This window comes from Lissotriton helveticus, chromosome 11 (genome assembly GCF_964261635.1).
Source record: "Lissotriton helveticus chromosome 11, aLisHel1.1, whole genome shotgun sequence".
NCBI classification, from domain to species: Eukaryota; Metazoa; Chordata; class Amphibia; order Caudata; family Salamandridae; genus Lissotriton; species Lissotriton helveticus.
The window spans coordinates 331,020,511-331,041,060 of NC_136072.1; the positions used below are offsets into that span (position 1 = coordinate 331,020,511).

At 48.0% G+C, this 20,550-nt stretch overlaps 1 protein-coding gene across 2 annotated transcripts in view; it reads right to left on the bottom strand.

Annotated features, from left to right (window-relative positions):
* The window catches only part of FARP2 (FERM, ARH/RhoGEF and pleckstrin domain protein 2), a 1,696,743-nt gene that overhangs the window by 1,258,995 nt on the left and 417,198 nt on the right, over positions 1-20,550 (bottom strand). For both annotated transcript variants that reach the window (XM_078665691.1, XM_078665692.1), the window contains exons 3-4: positions 1,722-1,826; positions 78-120 (exon numbers count right to left, since the gene is read on the bottom strand). In XM_078665691.1, the coding sequence (XP_078521817.1) occupies positions 78-120; positions 1,722-1,826 (148 nt within the window). The remainder of the gene's footprint in view (positions 1-77; positions 121-1,721; positions 1,827-20,550) is intronic.

A 20,550-nucleotide genomic window follows, 5' to 3' on the forward strand; every position in this document is an offset into this window, starting at 1 on the left:
CGTCAACTGGATCCGCCTGAGAAGAGTTTAAAAAAAAATACAAAGTTAAATCATTCTTGAAAGTAAAATATACTCACTTCTGACTTGTTTTTCAATTTGTTTCATGGGTTCAAGCCAAGTCTGGTGAAGAAACATACAAAAGACAATATCAGTGCAGCTCACAGTTTAAGAGAAACTGTGCATTGAGCAATATTTCATCCCCCCAAACACAGAGGTATTGCCCCTAACTACGCATATGCATGTGTAATTATTTAAAGTGTCACAGAGACAACACATACAATATGTGTAAAGGTGTTGGTCTCGGGTCTACAGCTGAGGTGCACACATGCTCAAGGTAACACTGTTCAGGACTATTCAGTATGTGTGTAGTTTGACTGCTCTAGACACTGCACTTAAACACGTGCAAAATACACACAGATGATGGTGGAATGCAGAGTAAATCAAACATTCTCCCCAAGTCAATAGATCTGAATTAAATCCGTCGTTTTTTTGCTTTTTGCTCACCATGCCACCCCAGTACAGACACAGTTATATGCAAATCAGTCTGACCCTGTGCCTCATGGGAACAGTCCAGCCCGAACTGCCAAGCCAGGTCCTCCCTGGACCGGAAACAAGCATCCTGGGACCGGTTTCGAGGCATAACCCCTCCTCAGCCAGGCTAGCTTGAATCCAGTGGCACAGTCAGCCCGGGACCTTCGTCTAGGCATACCAGACGCACTTGAGGCGATAAAGCAAAAGACACAGTTGTCTTGCACTAATAACCGTTGCGGACCCCACCTTTGTGATTCACCTCGATTCCCCAGCGTTGATTGAATAGATTTGACATCTCCCAAGGATCCAAAACCACTCGACGAATCTGCCTGACTGTCTGAGACCGCGTGAGGCTTTTTAATTAAGGATCCGTATCCACGCGGCGGACTCCTTCATTCTGCAAGGCTACTATCTCCCACAGATCGGTGACTCACCGCTGTTGCCGTTTGATTGTGCAATTAAATGCACTACATCTGACTGTCCTGCCTTTTCCATCCTGTGGTCTAACGACATCTTCAGATTTTAATCTATCGCTCCCCTGTTCTCCAACGTTCTCCTCCGAGGAACCGCGCCACATCGTGCCGGATTCCACTCACATTTCCTGATTACCTGCCCCATTCTGTTCTTCACTGTCCTGATGAAGACCCTCTAGCAAGGTCTCAGCTAGTACCTGCTGCGATTTTGGGTCGAAACGTCGACACACCTTCCCCTTTCTTCAGCTTCTGTTATTTGCCATTTTTGCATTTTCATTGAAGCATGAGATTTATCTGAATGTGAATCATTGGTTATATGCCTGTTTTTTGTATTAAATGCCTAAAAACTGATTCATTTATTTTTCACTATTAGTTTTCCCACACTTGTCCATCACCACCCTTATCCCTCCCTTCCCTTCAGGGGCACTAATTGTGTATATATATTTATGAATTTTATGAATTACCTTTAACTTACTGGATGTGCTGGTTGTGATTAAAAACAAGTCTGCAATCTTCTTTTTTCAATTTAGTCTATAATCATCTGTTATTTTGTGAATTGTATATGTTCTGGGACCATTTTTGTTTGTATCATTAACTCACCCAGGTCCCAGTGGCTTTTTGGGTAAACCCCTGTGTTGTTAACGCTCTGGGTATGGGCTCGTGGTGAACACTGCAACCAATGCACGGAGACAGAGAGCAACTCTAGTTCTTACTTACCCAGTATGACTGCTTGTTCTGGATCTCGATACCAAAGTAATCGGTTTCAATCAAGTTCAGGTGCTTGAAAACCTCAGATAACAATATCTGACCGTGGCACTTTAACTGGAAAGAAGAAAAAAATTCAATCAGTATCTGCACACTGTTTCAAAAACAAGGAACCATGAGTTGCAAATTAATTTTTTGCAACGTTTTGTCTACACCTCTATGAGAGAACGCATTATCAATCCATCAGAAAATTAGAAACTTTTTTTCTTCTGTGACTATGTTGTGAGTGACAGAATTGGTATATTATAGTACATTCTGTATACTAGTAGCCTTAGAGAATAATTAGAGTCATAGAGAACAAACTAGTTGTTGGTCTTTGTTCGGGAGAGTGGGTAGGGCAGGACGTTTTCAAAACTTGTGCAATCTATCGGACATGGCAACCAGAAGACAATTTAGATGACCCAATATAACATGAAAATCATCCTTAAAATTATAATTTTGTGCATACGAGTACTAAACAGAATCGACCAAAGGTGCGTAAACATTTAAATCTGAACACATCATAAGTAACATGCAGATCACCTAGGTATATGATGAAGGATTTCATTGAATGAAGCTTGTAAAGGTACAAATGAGATAGAACAAAGGCAATTTTACAAAACTTCTGTTCTTGTGATCAAGGAGAAGCAGACACAGATCCACAAATAAAACCCCTTTACGTCACTTATAAATTATGTTAAATTTGGCCTGGAGAGTACTACTAATGCAACCATTAACCTCTCTTCGCCAGCTGATGGAAATATTTAAACATTTGCATTTCCTGCTGCACTTTCCTTTGTGCATCATTGACAAGATGGCGTCATTAAGAAAAAGAAAAAAAACTTTTTTAAAAACTTGCTGAAGTGACAGGCAGGAACGCAGTACGGGAAGCGGGGGGGGGGCGGTTATAGCCCTGCTAAGAACCCAGTTTGAAGGGGAAACAGTAGAGGTTTGTCGGCATTCCCCCAAACTGGACTCCGGGACAGCACTGGAAAGATCCAGCAGGTGGGCATGGAAGCCTGGAGAAAGAGCTAACCCTCAGAGTGGGAAGCTGGCAAGTGGAAGACCTCGCCGCCATCCTTCATGGTCAGCCCTGCAGAAGACAGGCAAGGTGTGTGGCTCAGGACAGGTTGGGTCCTGTTTGCCACAAAGATTTAAAGAAGCTGCTGAGAAGAACAGCGAGAAGTAGAGTTGCCCTACAGCAAAGGAGGACTAATGAAAAGGGCAGAGGAACGGCATTGCACCAGCATCAGAAACGCGGGTCAAGCTTGCGGCAGTGACGTCATGGTGGGAGCAAGGAGACAAGCCCTACTTGGGACCTGCTATGCAGATGCGAATGAGCAGGGCAGAGTAATGCGTGACACTGGTGACACAAGGGCATAAGCAGGGTATAGCATGGTCTGGACACAATATGTTTGGGAACAAGTAGTGCCAGTGGGGCCCTGGCTGCCGAAGTAGCTCAGTTGGGTGACTGTTAGGCGGAAGATCTGAAAGGATGAGGTTCGAGACAGGATTTCAGAAAACATAGAGGCTCTAGTTTTCCCTTTTAAGAACGCCAAGGGATAGCGCAGGCCCTTATCTTGAATTTGTTTAAGAGGACGTTTGAATGTATTTGGCTATTGGTTCCTGTTGTGTTGAAATGAATGGGCGCAGTCTCTGTCAAGAGTTCAAAGCTCCCTTAATTCTTCTAGTGAGGGAGCTCACATTCTGCTGATCTGGGCCTGGACTCAACAACCCTCACAGCCCATTCTGACAGTCAACAGCCAAGAGGATGGCAGAAGGGCAGCCTTGGGCAAATACCCTGAATCTTGGGGTGGGCCAGCTTATTCAGGTGGTGAGAGCCGCTGCGGTAGTGCATGGGAAGGATAGCTCATCAGCCACACAGTCACCTCTTTCAGGCAGGAGTACAAGGCTCTCTCAACTAGCAGGTTTAGCAATGAAGTCAGCAAGCAACCTCTCCAAAGTAGTGAGGGCGCAGGCTGAAAAAGAGCTCCTCTAAGCAAGAATACACAGTGCTTTCAAATACCTCTTACCCCCAAATTAGAAGAGTTTATCACCCCCCCTCCGATTGATCATCATACCGAAGAATGAACAGAACCACTACCCCCTTATCCATCACCTCTCCTTTCCTACAGCAAATCAGTCAATAACGGGCTAGACCAACAACTGTGCCCAGTCCTTAGAAATCAGTTGATGATGCAGTGGATATGGGGGTGGTTGTAGGGACAGAGCTCTGATTCCTAAGGTCAATATGGGGGCTACCTTTAGACTCCTGGTAATTCTTCCGATATCTTGCAGTTGCAGAGTTTGCAGCTCAGGACAATGTCTACTTTGATAAATGCAAACCAATGGACTGCTCTATTTCCTGGGTGCACTTTATGATGTTCATCTTTTTCACCTAAAGGGCGTAACACAAAACGTACCCAGAAAGGGAAGAAGTTGCACTACCAGGATGACATCCTCTTCATGAGTAAGCCAGAAATTAAGGAATGCGCTAAATTGCTAAAGTCCTTCCAGGTTTAGGCAGAATCCCCAGGCACCTCTCTAGCTGGAGGCAAATAGTGGGCCCAGTAATCTGCCTCACCTTCTTGGCTGGGGTTTGCTGGCTCTCCATAGACAAGGTCATGGCCCTTAGGGAAGTAGTAACATTAATGGTGGCATGAGGAGGCTACCTTTGAGAGAGAGTCAGCTGTTGGGGATCAGATAAAGTTTGCAACAAAGGTGGATTTTTGCACATAGGCTATCCCTCCTGACTGCAGTGTTGGCCAAAAAACTAGCATGAAAGACTACCAGCATGAGTGAGCGATGACCTTAGAATGTGGGACGTTTATGAGCGAGTTGAATGATGCTACACTACACTATCACCACACACCTTAAAGCAACCTTAAAAAAGCACATTCCTTCATCAGGGTGCTACTCTCATTTTCGATTTACTAGAAATGTCCTCCCAAGGTTGCAAAGACAATCGCACCTGACTAGAAGTTCCAATATGTAATGCCAGTTCTGTGGTATAACTCTAGCATGAAATTGTCAACTCATGCAAATCACCCAAACTTGCATTGCAGAAACTTCTTTCAGTGAGGCTGCAAGTACACATCTAGATGAATTAATTTCTGCTAATTATCCCAGCTTTAGGCAAGATTGATTAAATAAGAGGGGCGTAGGCGTGGCCATTGTTAACAAAACAAACCTTGCCCTTAAAAAGACTACATCTGAAAAACAATATGCAGAGGATTTGTTAACTTGCCAAAGATGCTGGAATGCTTGCATGCCAAGTTTGTTGCTGCCCTATCACCACCCCTCAAACCTCAGCTGAGTTGTCCATCTTCCCTTTTAGAGGGTATGAGCAATTGTATCTTTAAGAAAAACCAAAGAATAGTGCAAGGGGACTTCCACCTCGGTCAGGAATACTCTCAAACCAGGGTTCAGAACTGCTTGAAAGAACTAAAGGCTTATGACCTCTCATAGTTTAATCATGAATTGACACAACAAAGGAGACATCTTACTTCCTCGGACATACACTGCATTTCTTGTCTGTACATTATTGCCATGTTTAGATAACATAGGATTCCCATTTGTCATCCAAGGATAGGATAGGATAGGAATTTGTAGAGAGCGCTAAACCAGGAAGGTGTCAAGGCGCTAGGCAGGACGATGGGGAAGCAGACAGTCACCAACTAAGAGGCGAAAAGCCAGTTCTTTAATATCTTTTTAAAGGAAGTGAGTGAGTTTGCCGTGGTGATAAAAAGAGGCTGAGTGTTTCAAAGTTTGGCGGCCGCCACAGAAAATGAGCGACCCCCCCACCTGGAGCGAAGAAATCTAGGCGAGACAAGCTTCTTCTGGATGGAGGACCTCAAGGTTCTGCCTGGGGTGTACCAGTAGAATAAGGTTGCAAGGTGAGATGATTCGGTACTATGCATGGCCTTGTACACCAAATTCAGAGCCCTAAAGGTGATGCGCTTCCTGATCGGAAGCCAATGCAAGACACGGATTCCTTCTCTAAATGGACTTATGTTTGGGAATGTTCAGTATGAGTCTTGCCGCAGCATTTTGTACTACCTGCAACTTCTTCAGGGAGCTTTTACTGACATTGAGGTATAATGCATTGCAATAGTCAAGCCGGGAGGTGACTAGGGCAATGAAAGTGGGCCGATGGAGATGTGAGGGAATGTATGGCCGCACTTTCTTAAGCATTTTAAGAATATGAAAACAGGTACTAACCGTGCGGTTCACCTGGGCATCGAAAGACAACCCCTTGTCAAAGGTGACTCCTAGGTTTTTGGCAGTTGTCACTGGAGCGGGAAGAGGGCCGCAGGTTTCAGGCCACCAGGTGGCATACCAGATTAAGGGCTGAGTGCCAAAAACCAAAACTTCGTTTTTTTCCGTTTTAATTTTAAGAGAGTTGTCCTGCATCCAGCGTATTATGCTGGTCATACATGTATTGAACCTTTGAGCAACCAGCTGCAAATCATCAGAGATTGATATAATGATTTGCATGCCATCCGCATAGGAGAGAACTTGGAAGCCGAAAGATCTCCCCAATGAAGCCAAGGGGGTCACATAAAGATTGAAAAGAGTGGGGCTAAGTGAGGAGCCCTGGGGGACCCCACAGGAAGACTGAAGGATTTGGCTTTAAATCCGCCGTAGCTGACTACATTAGGTCTGTCGTGCATAAAAGAGTGGAGGAAAGGCCTTCCCAGTAACACCAACATCGCACAGTCGCTGAAACATGCGAACTGGGGAAATGGTGTCAAACGCCGCCGAAAGGTCCAGCAGGATCAGCACCGCTGACCCGCCCCGATCGACCTGCATGCGGATACAGTCTGAGGCTGCAACCACGGCGGATTCAGTGCTGTGCCCTGCCCGAAACCCGTTCTGGGATATTTCCAGGATGTTGTGTGTTTCTATGAATTTCACAAGTTCAGTATTAATTAATCTGTCCAACATTTTGGCTGGTGTGGGGAGAAGAGAAATAGGCCTATAATCTTCAGTTCTGAGGGGTTGGCATTAGATTTCTTAAGGAGGGGTGAGACCATGGCTTCCTTCCAGATGTTTGGATAGTGTCCAGATAGAAGAATGTTATTAAAAACTTTGCACAGGGACTCCGCTATAAGTTGTTGTTGTTGTATAGCTTTATTTCGAAATATTTCATTTCATAAAAGCATTGCAATAAAAACAAGTACAGGATAAAAACAGTTATACAGTTTAAGATCAAGAGAAGAAATCATTTAAAAAATAAAATATACAACAATGCAAAAAAAGTCCATCTTGGGACAATCATAGGGACACATACTTAATCAACCTTAGGGGATGGAATGGGACACAACAGTAGGTAAGTGGGCCGATGGATTATAAATTGAAGCCATTACTGGAGGATCATCATCCTTGCGGATCTTATCCTCCAGGCCCACCCCAGGTATTTCGCCAAGCCACAAGCGAACAAGGGTTGGGGGTCTGATCTTAACAGATATAGTGCCTCCGCATATGACCGTGTGCCCAGCCTCAGACAAAGCGGTTTCAACCATCTACGGCGAGGACTAGTATATGCGGGACATACAAACATTAGATGGAAAATGGATTCGACACTGTTCGTACAGAAAGGGCAAGTTGATACAGTTTGCCAGGGGGGTTTCCAATTTGCTGTCCATGATCCCAGGGGCAGAACACCTACCCTGAATTTAAAATACAGCGCCCTATCTGTTGGGTTAGAAATCACATCCAAATAACGTTCTCTATAGGGGCGGCCTTTAATCGACAAAAACTCCACCGCAGATCTACATAAGTTGGTTTGTTTAGCTCTCTCATTATCCACCCACGCCCAGAATAATTTCTTTAGTAATTGTTTGGGTGGCGAAGATCTGTTGGCCCAGGCGTCATCCAGACCGAGTTCACAAAGCAGACGCTTTACTTCCGAGAGCCAACCGATCTTATACCAACCCGAGGTGGAGAGGAGCTCACGAAGAGCATCTGCATAACTCGAGAGTTCAGGAACATTCCATATACGGGCCCACAAGAGAAGGGGGCGTAACTTCGCCTGCTCAGCTATGGAACGTGTACCAGTGTCAAATAGGAGAGGGAGAGTTGGGGAGCTATGAGGAAGCCTCATTAAATCTTTGTGGAATTTGTTCTCAAGGTGGAATAGAGTGTCAAATTTCTGAGTACCCCACAACTCCGCCCCATACAGTGCCGCACTCACAGCTTTTGCCCTATAAATGTCTAGTATCACCCCGATAGGCTTAAGGGAAGAGGCACGGTGTTCTTTTAATAGGGCGCCCGTGACCCTCCTATGAGCCAGAATGATCTTTTGATGGTGCGCCTTCCAGCTCATAGAGTCACAGAGGCGAATTCCTAAATAATCAAATTCCCTTACCCTTTCTAAGGGAACTGAGTCCAAAGATGGAGGGTGGACTGTCTTCCTAGGGGGATTCAACACCAGGAACTTGGTTTTGCTAATGTTGATAACCAAGCCCCTGGTGGCACAGAAGCCCTGGAACCTAGTTAGCAGGGTTTGAAGGCCCACCGGGGATTTCGAGATCAGCAGGGTATCATCTGCAAACAGGAGTGTTGGTATCTTCCTGCCCGCCAGGGAAGGGGCGTCTGCTGGTAGCTGGAGCAGATGCTCCACCACTCCGTTTAGATATAGTGAAAACAGAGTGGGGGCTAGCACACACCCCTGGCGGACCCCCCTGTCTACAGAGATGCGAGATGTTTTTTCGCCCTGCGCACCCCATCTGATTCTGGCAAAAATTTTCTCGTGGAATTTGATAATTAATGCCAGCAAGTAAACGGGCATACCCAGACCCTCAAGAACAGCCCACAATTGGTTGCGTGGGACTAGGTCAAAGGCAGTCCGCAGATCTATAAAGGCAAGATACAGACTGCCCTTGCCCAGTTTAACCACTTTCCAATACAACATAAGGAAGCGGAATGTCTGCTCAATTGTGCCGGTACCGGATCTGAAGCCGGCCTGAAAGTCAGACAAAACCTGCGCTTCCTCAGCCCATTGGAGAATCCTCCCTAAAACCACCTTCCCTGCTACCTTCTGGGTGGAATCAAGCAGACTTATGGGTCGGTAGTTGGCAGGATCGTCCCTACACCCTTTTTTGAAAATAGGGACAACTTCCGCGCCCCTCCAGGAATCCGGAAATCCACCGCCCTCCAAGGCCTCATTTAGGAGTTTAGCAATGAATAGGCTCCACTCCTCTATATTAATCCGTAGCAGGTCGCCAGGGACTCCATCTGGGCCCGCTGCCTTATTGGGCACGATACACCTAATTGCTACTTCTACCTCCTTGGGTGAAAAGGTAGAGTCAGAGTGTAAGCTGTTATCCGGTATTATGTAGCTATCGCCCCTACACTGACCCCTAGCCCCCAGAGAATTGGAATAAAGTTTTGAAAAATGGGCCAGCCAAGCGTCCCCTGTGATGTTGCAAGTCAACAGTGAGTCGACCGGCCTATCCCTGCCTCTAAACAAGGCCCAGAAGGCCCTTGAGTCCTTCCTGGACCCAGCATCCATTAATTCACTCCAGAAATTAGTTTCGTGGGTAGCCCTTGCCACCTCTTGGGCTTTTCTGTATTCCTTCCTAGCAGAGGAAATCAAACCAGGGTCTTTCAGGCCTACTGCTCGGATAAGGTTGCTTTTGGCCAGACGACAGGCAGGTGAGTACCATTGATCTCTGCCCCTTAATGCAGTTCTCCGCTTAGCCCCACCCCTTCCCTGGGGAACTAAGAACAGGTTGCCAAGTGATGCGATAATCTCCGTGAAAGTTGTTAGAACGGCTTCATCGGAGTCCAACGTACCCAAGGTGCCCTTGGCTTCCAGCATTATGGTTCTTGCTTGGGCCATTCTTGATTCATCTAAAGCAACTTTGGCCCATTTCAAACGTCTCCCACAGTTGGATGGGACAACTTCGTTAGATGATTTCCAGGTGGACCGGGGCGATGCTAGATCCCCTGCCTCCCATGGGAGAGCAAGTGATAAAACCAAGGGATTATGATCACTGTCCGCTGTTTGTTGGACCTCCATATCGAGAAAATGCTCCCACAAATTGTGGTTCAGCAATATATAATCTATTCTAGAGGTGTGGCCCACCCTATTGTAGGTGTGCGCACCCCTTGTGTCTGATTTGGAACGGCCGTTTGTGGCTCTTAGGGCATATTCCAAACAGAGAGAATTGATATCGATAGCATTCTGTGACCATTTTTTGATGGGGTCGAGAGCGAGCAAGGGGATACCTCTCTTGGCATCGTCCTCCCAGGTATCCAAAATATCTTCACAGGCCAGCGGTTCGAAGCAACAATTAAAATCACCAGCCAAAACAATAAAGGAATCAATATCGCAACCCCGAAGCTCTTCTTCAACTCCAGAGGAGGATAGAGGAAAAGAGTTCCCCCCCCGACCCCCCCTAAAATACAGGTTAAACAATTCCATAATCCTACCCCCCGGGCACCGAATGGTAAGTCTCAGGAGATCTGGCGATTGGGTATTTATATGTTTTATGGTAAGCCCCAGAGAGATACTGACCCAGACAAGAAGGCCACCAGAGGGGCGGCCTTTGCTGCCTTTTGGCTTGGAGGCCGGCACGTGGTACGTCGCAAAACCAACCCTGTGCACGGGCTCCAGACACCAGGTTTCTTGTAGGAGACAGATCCCAAAAGGCTCCACAAAGGAATTCCAATCAGGTTTATTTAGATTACGCACAAGCCCCGCCACGTTCCAACTTAGGATCTTAAACGAGGAACTGCCTACCGAGCTTTTACAAGGTTGGGCGGCAGTAGCTGGGTAAACAACATGGATACCGTCAAGCCGGGGATGCTGAGGATGAGCCACAGTTGTCAGCAAGTCCTGGGCTAACAAGATCGCTGCTGAGGAAGTACTAGCATTGCCATCGGGCAGGGGAGAGTACAGCAAGCCCTGAACAGGGGTGGCCTGGGGCATAACCTGGATCAGGGGAACAATGCTCCCCATGTCCAAGGTAGTCAACAGTGGTGAAGACTCAGCCTCCACCTGCGAGGTATTAGGTTTGAGTAATGGTACCGGCGCAGGGGATGTTACAAGTCAATCCACATCTTCAAGGCTGGCAAACCTATTAAAGGTTGTGATACCAGGCCAGCCACTAGTTGGATTGTGCTCCTTAGGGGCAAACCCCCAGCTGAACTGCTGGGGAACCAGAGTCCAATTACCCCCCTGAGGGTGCACAATCCGGGGTGGATAGAAGAATGACAAAGGCCTCGGGGCAATAGAAGAGCCCCCATTCTGGCTCACCCAGGAGCAGATGTGGTTGGCCGTAAAAACATCATCAAAAGTTACGACTATGCAGTCCCCTGGGATTGATTTCCTAGTTGTTCCCACCCACGGGACTCTGCGAACCATTGTAACTCTGCTCCTCCTACCATTAGAGATAGGTCTATAGGTATTGAGCCAATGCATAACTTTATTATGGAGGGATTGCTGGTGTTCATAGAGGCCATTCTGTATTTCCGGCACACCCGTCAATACTGCCACATAATCGTTGGCTTCAGGTGGAAGATCGATATATCCCCCTCGGAAGTTGCTCTTAAAACTAGGACCCCCCAAAGAACGGGTGTTAAATTTGTTTTGGGAGGTATGAGCAGAACGAGAACTAGACCTAGTGGGATTCTGCGTTCTCGCGTCGGCCGGGTTGGCACGAATATGTGGTTGAGTGGTAGGGGCGCTTGAGATGTTGGCCCTGGGCTGGAGAGCCGGGATTGCAATGTCAACTCTCTTGGTCCGTGGTTTGGGAATGGGCTGAGTAGAACAAGGCACGGTAGGATTAGGCTGCAAACCTGGGATGACCGTGGGGGGGGGGGGTAGCAGCCTGGGCAACTCTATTGTTGTCTATCAAACCCTGGTGTTCAAGGCCTCTCAGGCCAAGAGTGGCCAAAGCAATAATGCTTTTCTCCATCTCTAGGAGGTTGTTCTCTATTCGAGAGAGCCTTAAATCCAGGGGAGACAGTAGGCTTTTTAGGGTGTCCCAAACCACTCCTATAAATTCTCTTTCCCTCCCTTCTTGGTCATTTGGGGCAGAGTCTAATCTCCTGCTTGGTGAAAAACTACCAGATGCCACAGAAGCAATCCCCTCGTTGTTAGCGCACCAAGAGGCCTGTGGGGCGGTGAAAGGCGTCCCTGTACTACCATTAGCTGTTGTGCTACCAATAATAGACAAATTACCACCCCTATTTAAGATCTTTTTGTGTGGGGAGGATATGCTGGGTGAGCGTTTTCTTTTATTTGGGTTGCCAGGGATGCTGTCTAGTCCTCCATAGGTAGTGGAGGCAAAAGAAGAATCTGACGAGTTTAGGATGGAGATAGGGGCAACAGGAAGACTACCCACAGCAGTTAGTTGACCCTCGGGCAAAACAAATGGGCACAAAGGTATAAGGGGGGTAGGTGAAGCTGGGATGTTATGGACATCAACCTTAATTTGAGCTCCCTCTATATTATGAGCACGAGTAGGAGTAATAGCAGATGCAATATGCCCAAGGGAAGATTTCTTATGGGTAGCAAAATCGAGTGACAGCTTTCTAGCAGCTTCTAGGTCAAGAGACACTCTAGTTTGCAATTTGGTGATTTCTTGGTCTATGGCAATGTTCGTTCGTGTAATGAAGTCATCCATAGGTCCATTCGGGGCCGGCCCCCCCTTGGCCGCCCTGTTGCGAGTTACACGAGTACACATGTAGGCTAACAGTGACGAGCAACCTGGACCGCGCTAAAGAACAGCCACAGATACCAACAACAACCAGATGGCGGGAAAAGGGTGACAGAGGAGGGGCCCAGACCAGACCACTCAGACCTCGAACGGCCTCAAACGGCCCGGTCTTTGCCCTGTCTTCGCCCGGGCTGCGTCCCGCGCTGCGGGAGTGTAGTGATGTTAAGTAAGGGGTGGAAAGGGGCGAGGGGCGGGCCAGCAGGGAGAGCGGACCGGAAGCTCTCCGTCGGTCTCGCAGGGACTTCTGGGAAATGAAGTCCCTGCACGCTCGCAGCCCCGCTGGTTCCTCGCGCCCCTTACCGCCTGAGTCCTGGGTCCTGATGTACTCCTCCCTGATGCGTCCACCACCAGTGTCCACCAACGCAGCGGCACCCGCGGAGCGGGTGCGGCAAGGAGTGGGCTTGAAAACTCGTGCGCTGCTGCAAAGTGCGCTGGTGCACTACGACGCCTCGTCGCTGGAGCCTGGAACCGCCGTTCTCAAAGTAAGTGTCCCGCAGGTTGGGGAGACAAGACCACTTTTTAAAACCCTTGATGGGCGGGGGGCGGGCCAGCAGGGAGAGCGGACCGGAAGCTCTCCGTCGGTCTCGCAGGGACTTCTGGGAAATGAAGTCCCTGCACGCTCGCAGCCCCGCTGGTTCCTCGCGCCCCTTACCGCCTGAGTCCTGGGTCCTAATGTACTCCTCCCTGATGCGTCCACCACCAGTGTCCACCAACGCAGCGGCACCCGCGGAGCGGGTGCGGCAAGGAGTGGGCTTGAAAACTCGTGCGCTGCTGCAAAGTGCGCTGGTGCACTACGACGCCTCGTCGCTGGAGCCTGGAACCGCCGTTCTCAAAGTAAGTGTCCCGCAGGTTGGGGAGACAAGACCACTTTTTAAAACCCTTGATGGGCGGGGGGCGGGCCAGCAGGGAGAGCGGACCGGAAGCTCTCCGTCGGTCTCGCAGGGACTTCTGGGAAATGAAGTCCCTGCACGCTCGCAGCCCCGCTGGTTCCTCGCGCCCCTTACCGCCTGAGTCCTGGGTCCTGATGTACTCCTCCCTGATGCGTCCACCACCAGTGTCCACCAACGCAGCGGCACCCGCGGAGCGGGTGCGGCAAGGAGTGGGCTTGAAAACTCGTGCGCTGCTGCAAAGTGCGCTGGTGCACTACGACGCCTCGTCGCTGGAGCCTGGAACCGCCGTTCTCAAAGTAAGTGTCCGCTATAAGAGCAGGCGCCAGTTTAAGTGTGGAAACCCTACAAGGATCACTAGGAGACCCGGATTTGAGGCCAAGTAGGAGTTCCATAGTGTGAGAGACAGTGATAGATGGAAACAGTGCCAAGTTAGGCGTAGCAGGTAGGGCTGCCAAAGTGCAATCTGTGGCTGGCTTCTTTTCCTCGGAAGAGGAGAATTCGTGAACATTTTTCAGGACTTTCTCCTGAAAGTAAAGGGCTATGTCGTCATAAAAGTCTTGGGTAGGATTCAGGAGTGGAGCTCCTGGGGGCTCAGTAATTTCTCTGATGATTTTGAAGAACATGCTAGACGAGTTATCGGCTGACCTAATTTTGTCAGTAAAATATTGGGATTTCGCCTGGAAGATGGTACTCTTATAGTCCTTCTAAGTACATCAGAGAACCACGGGGCTGAGGGTTTGGCTCTCTTAGTAATAACGCATTTGACAGGAGTGACAGTGTCCAATGCGTTGGTAATCCAGTCACGGAAACCCTCTACTGTTGTAGGATAAGCAGTAAGGCTACTGGCCAAGGTTACGATCAGAGCCTCCTTCCAGTTTGTGGCCGTGACTTTATGTATTCTTCTACTGAATATATTTTTGGGAGGCAAATTAGACGTGACCTTAGTAAGAGAGGGAAAGGTGACATCAAACTCATCCAGCCCATGGTCAGCCCGGCTAAGAGGCAGGACAGCCTTGATCTTAAGATTACTGTGGTTTACAAAAATGCCGCCCAGAGTGTGGCCGGCCCTGTGAGTGGGAGAGTGAATAAGTTGCTCAAAGCCCATGGAATTCATATAGATCAAGAAAGTGTATCGAATCAGTATCCAGGTTACAATCAAGATGGAAATCGAAGTCCCCAAGAATTGGGTAGTGTATCATGATAGCAAAAGTTTCTAAAGTCCGGCCCCATGTTTCGAGAAAATTTGCCCTGGTCCCTGGAGGACCCTAAACCAGAAGGCCTGAGAAAATACAGTTTTCTCCAGATTTAACACCAAAGATGGCCGCTTCTAGAAGCGATCCCGGGGCTCCCACCAGCGGGTTGAGGGTACAGTTCAGAAAGTCTTTAGCCACAAGGGCTAGGCCGCCACCCATTCTGTGGGGTAGGTCATGTCTAAGGAAAGTGTAGCTTGGGGGGACAGCATCAGTCAGGTTGGGCCCCGAGTGTTCCTTTGCCCAGGTTTCGGTGATAAAGAGGCAGTCCAGAATAAGCGTAGTAATGGTCAGGGCAATTTCTGTCTTTATGCTTAATCATGGAACTGGCGTTAATAAGTGCTCCCTTAAGATCAAAAGGTCTATTGGTTATCGGGGGGGCCGTAATTATGCATCTCTGCACCTCCCAACCCCTGCAGCCAGTCTAAAGGACCCAAAAAGGAGGCCAGACCATTAATGGGGCAAAAATTGCACTGTTGGCAATGATCAGCCTCCCCCTTAGTAAAGTTTATACTAGGTACACACTTCCTATGCTGGGATTTAGGTCGTAGTGCAAGTAGTTGTGACCTAGAATACATAACTTTCTGGCAGTTATTATATTTAATGGAACCTGCAGCATTCCTGGCCCCTGGCGCCAGCCAGGAGCGGACAGGAGCAGACAGGCTTGACTTTGGTGCGCCAGCGGCGCGCTCAGGGAAGCATCTAATTAATATGCCCCTTCACCGGAACCGGAAGAGAGGTAGGAGCGGTGAGAGAACTAGACTGCCGACCCAGAAAAATGGCATCTAGCTCGGTCATGCAGAGGAACAAGGAGGGCATCAAGAAGATTCTTCCCAGGGCTCTTCCCGCTCAAACGGGAAGCCCCGCGGCGGACCGAAGAGTCAAGGAAAACTAAAAGGTAACAAAAATGCTCCCAAAGGACTAAGGCAGTAAAATAGATAGTCAGATAAAAACCTATAAAACGCTATCAAGACTAGGGCACAGGGTAGTAGGCAAGTGTGACTTACTCCACGCGTTCAAACTTCCAAACAGCATTATACCCCAGTCAATTCAACATTTAAGAATAATAGAAACAGTCATTTTCAGAGAAAGATTAAGAGCCCATAGTTCATCTCCCTGAAACTCTTCTTCCACTCTCCCCATCCGAGGAGGACCCTTTGGCAACTTTTAATTCCAACATTAAACATTATTTTGATAAACTGGCTCCAAAACAGCCCAAAGACTTGAATGCTGGTTCATAGGGACCAATCTCTTGATTCAAGACCCTGCATACTGCTGCACTAGCACTTCACATATTTGACATCCTTTTCACCAAGCAGAAATAGTACACACTCAAATTGTTCAATTCTCAAACTCACCCATAGAATTTTTTAAGGTTGTGGACGACCTGGCAGCCCCACAAGTACAACAAACTCAATGACAGCCTTGCAACGTGTCTCTGTCTCCTTCTCAAACTTATTTATAGGGAGTATACAGCAGAACGGCAGGATCCTCATGTCACTCAATGTACCCCTACCCAACAGCTTCTCATTTAGAGAAATTTCAACCCAGGAAGTCCAGCAAGCTGTGGCGAGTGTTAAACACTCAGGATACCTTTGGGGCCTATGTCCCCCTTATATTATAATGCAACTTGCTCCTTATTTCACTATAGATATTACACTACTGTTCAATCTTGCTCTCAGTCAGGGCAGGGTACCAGAAGACTGATACACAGCCATTATAAAAACCACTCTCAAGAAACTCTATGCGAATCCAAATACGTTTTGATCTACCTCCCTCCTGCCATGCCTTGTAAAAGTCAGAACAACAGGTCTTTACCCACCTCCAGCCATTAAACGGAGCTAAAAACCACCTCCAGCTGCTGCAGGCTGGCTTCAGAGAGAGCGACAGGATGGAGCTTGTCATAACATCAGTGTTGGATGTCCTCAGATCTTATACACCACAGAACCTTTTCCAAGGGGCTTGTATACCTGATTCTCTGTGCTTTAGGTGTGATGGGACAATGAGAACTGATTTTCCTGTTCTTCCCATACAGCAAGATTTCAGAATATTGGGAGACCTAATTGTAATGAAATTAATATTCTTTTGAAGACGGGATTGACACAGTCCCTTGAACTAATCGTATTGGAGTATTCAACAACATTACCGTTTATAGTGTCGTGAAAGAATGATTTTTAGTGCTATTTCAATTGTTAAGATTGTCTGTTGCTAAGAACTGGCTTGAACTAGATTATCCAAAATGTAAACAATAAGGTAATCTGTCTATGGACTATTGTGGATAGGAAATGTCAATATTGGCCGCTTGCAAGGAGGGCAAGAGGAAACTTGGCCTTTTCTGGGACCCAATTATTGAAAGCAACAGGAATGTACAGAACGTCAAGTATTTGAAAAAGTTTTGTTTTTCGCCATATATCAGATTTGCTCATTTACTCCCCAATTTTAAAATATATTTTAAAATTGTGTAGTAAATGAGCAAATCTGATATATGGCGAAAAACATAACTTTTTCAAATACTTAACGTTGCTGGATATATTAAATCAATTTTAGGACTGACTTTCTTCCCCCAACCTCCCCAAAAAAGAGACAAAATGATTGCATAGAGATCTGAAAAAGAGCGAATCACTGACTATTTTGCTGCCAGAGACAGTTTCATTGTTTTTTTTTTTTTTTTTTTGAAAACCTTTATTGGACAGAGAAAGCTCACAAATACGGGCCTACAACCCACCAGGGCTGGCCACCACATAGCAAACGTATCAGGAGTCATACACCAATTGTCAAAGTATACAAAGGCAACGAGTCAGGGAAAAGAACAGGCATCGTAGAGCAGTCTAAGGAGCAATCAAAGAGAAAGGTAGTTTTCTTTTTAAAAGGAACGGGTATGAGAGGTCAGGCGCATAGCGGGCCGGGAAACAAACCAGAGGGGCGGGGTCGCGGCGGGCAGCCACATAGCGATCTTAAAGATACAGGAGAAGCAAGTACGACAGAGGTATACCAATAAGTACCGGGCAAAACCATGAGCATGATGAAAGGCAACTGCGCACACTGTCCACTGCCCGCCCACCGCAGCCACTACCTATCCCACCAATCAGCACAATAAAGGACCCAAATACCAATACAATACGAAACGCACCCCCAGGTAGAAAAACCCCCACAAAAGGGGAGGGGGAAGGGAAAAGGGGAAAAAGAAAAGAAGGGACCCCAACCCAAGCACCCGCCCCCAGGTGACAAAACAGAAAAAACGAAAGTCCAGTACAAAATCGATCACAAAAATAGGAAAACAGACATAGCAAATCCCCATCTTTGCAATACCGGGGAAATATACCAGAAAGACACCAGGGGGATAGATGGCGAGACAGAGCCCCGAAAAAAGGGGATACACTAGGGCCATAGAACCAATAAGGGAGAAAAAAGAGGAGGAGACAGAAGCTCCCTCCACAAACAACAACAGACCCTCCCACCCACCCCACAAGCCCACCCTACACCCCTGCAGAGGGCTACGGCCTACCCCCCGGCAGCGTGCCTGTCGCCCTAAATAGAACCCGAAATGTAGAAGAAAGAAACAGGCTAGAAACAAAGACAAAAGAGAAGGGACAGGGGAAGGAGAGAACAGCGCACACGGGGGGAGGGCGAAAAAACAGGATCATCTGCTTCCATCCCGCCACCTGCCACAAAGGAGGGGTAGAACCCACGGAAAGTCAATGATAATAGGATAAGTTTCAGGAGTCTCAGGAAAGCACACAACATTACAACAGCACTTGTCAGTCACATATCAAAAGAAACAAGACTACCGCATATAGAAATAGTTTCAGCCCTGTCCGCTTTTGTCCAAAGTTGTAACCATCCGAATAAACAAAGAGCAAACAGTGAGGGACACAGGGCACAGGAGTAAGTTCCGCGGCAGTCCTAAGAAGAAACGTGAAAGAAAATACTGAAGGTCCAGGAAAGGCATAGCACAAAGGTCGCATCGCAGGCTGAGTTCCAAGGACAGTGCGAACGAGGCAAGCCCAGCCGGGCCGGCACAGGCTTCCAGACCGGGGTGTAGGCGCGATGAGAAACTGGAAAGATCATCAAGGCCAGGCCAGGAGATAAGCGGACCGCAGACCAGGGGCCGAGGCAACCGAACAGGATGACGAGGAACGCCGGAGACTTTCCGACCCAAGGATACAGTCCCCGCCGGAAGCGTAGAGTCCAGGAGCACAGCAGCCGCAACCAGCAACGAGGAGGCCAAACCTGATGACGGGGGCCCGCACGGGTCAGAAGGAGGGTCCGCCTTCACAGCGGAAACAGGCGCCGCCACGGTAGTCCGCCAGGAGTTCAGCGCATCCAGGACAACTTGAAGCGTAGGAAAGTCTGTACAAGATCCGACATCCGGGCCATGCGGCGGGCCCCCAGTGCTCGCCCCGGCCCGGCAGAGATTCCCAGGGCCGGCCGCCATCTTAGGAGCCCAGCAAGTCCTCGGTCTTCGGGGACCCCGGCCGGGGTAAGACCAGAGCAAAGGAAGGTCAGCCGAATTGCGGCAAGGCGCCCCAAGGCAGGAAGGAGAGCCAACAGAAGAAGGATGTCCGTCGGTCCCCCCGTGCCGCCGGCCCCGTTCTCCAGGCCCGGGCGGAAAAATTCAAAATGGCCGGGCCGGGGAACAGAAGGGGGACTCAGCCGAACAAGCGAGTAGGCTCTCCCGCGAGGGGCAGCCTTCGTACCTCTGGGCCCAGGTCAGACGGGTCTCCAACGGGCACAGCCGGCCTATTCGCACAACAGCACCCGCGTCCAGCTCAACAGCGCCAGCAAGGGCCGAGCATCAAGCTCCGCAACGTCTCGGCACCGCAATGAGGTCCGGCCAGTCCGCCCCGGAGGCTCCGAGCGGGATCGCTGCACAGGATCAACAGCACTCAGGATCACCGGAGCAACGGGTAAGTGTCGGCGAAGCGACTCGAATACCACACACAGCAAGTGGGGCTTCCCGGGGAAGGATTAATACAGGATATACGAAGAGAAGCAGGCGGTTGAACGGAGCCGAGCTAAAACGCGGCCATCTCGGTCGCGAGCTAGGCTCCTCCCCGAGACAGTTTCATTTGACATGGGATTTTAAAATTAGGAGTGAACATGGCCGCAACCCGCTCGGTACAAAAATATCAGCAAAGGAGTACATATTGTATCAAAATATCGAGTGCACAGTCACAAGTGATATAAGAATCACAGTTAAACTACGTGTGTTGATAACTCTACCACGGATAAGAAGGTTATAAGTTACAAGAACGCATACTACTACCACTGAATGTTTTACAATGCATGTAAAACATCAGAATTCACTACAATGAGTTTATTTAAAGCACCTTTGCGACGCACCTCATAACTATGCAGAGGAATGCATTTCAATATATATATAGATTTGTATGTATTGTTTCGAGTGTGGGCCTCCATGATAAAAATCAGAAGAGAGTGACACGTTTCCTGAGCAAAAAACACACAACAGAACCGCTAACCCATGCTTCCTAAAACGAAATATTTTGCACCAGAGAAATAAAAACAAAAACGTCCTACATATTATTATGGAAATTCCATTTAAAAAACATTTCTTCTTTCTTTTGCAGGACAAAATGAATTTAAAAAGAAAATATGTTTGAAGTTTAAAAAAATATTTCTAACGTTTTGTAAAAGACCTTTACAACCCTCAAACTCAAAAACCAATAATCCCCCCCCAAATCACTGCGTACTTCTAATCCCTAAAATCCCAATAGCAGGTGCTCCAACACTACCCTGCACTCCAAAAAATAAACACAATCCCAATGTCCACTAAAAACCCTAAACCATCCCCTAGACACCCTGCACAGCCCTGAACCCTAAAACCTCATTACACCCCAAAACCACTATTAATCCCCAATAATCCTCTAACCTACAACGTTAACACTACCTTGACCCTCAGAAAAATAATCAC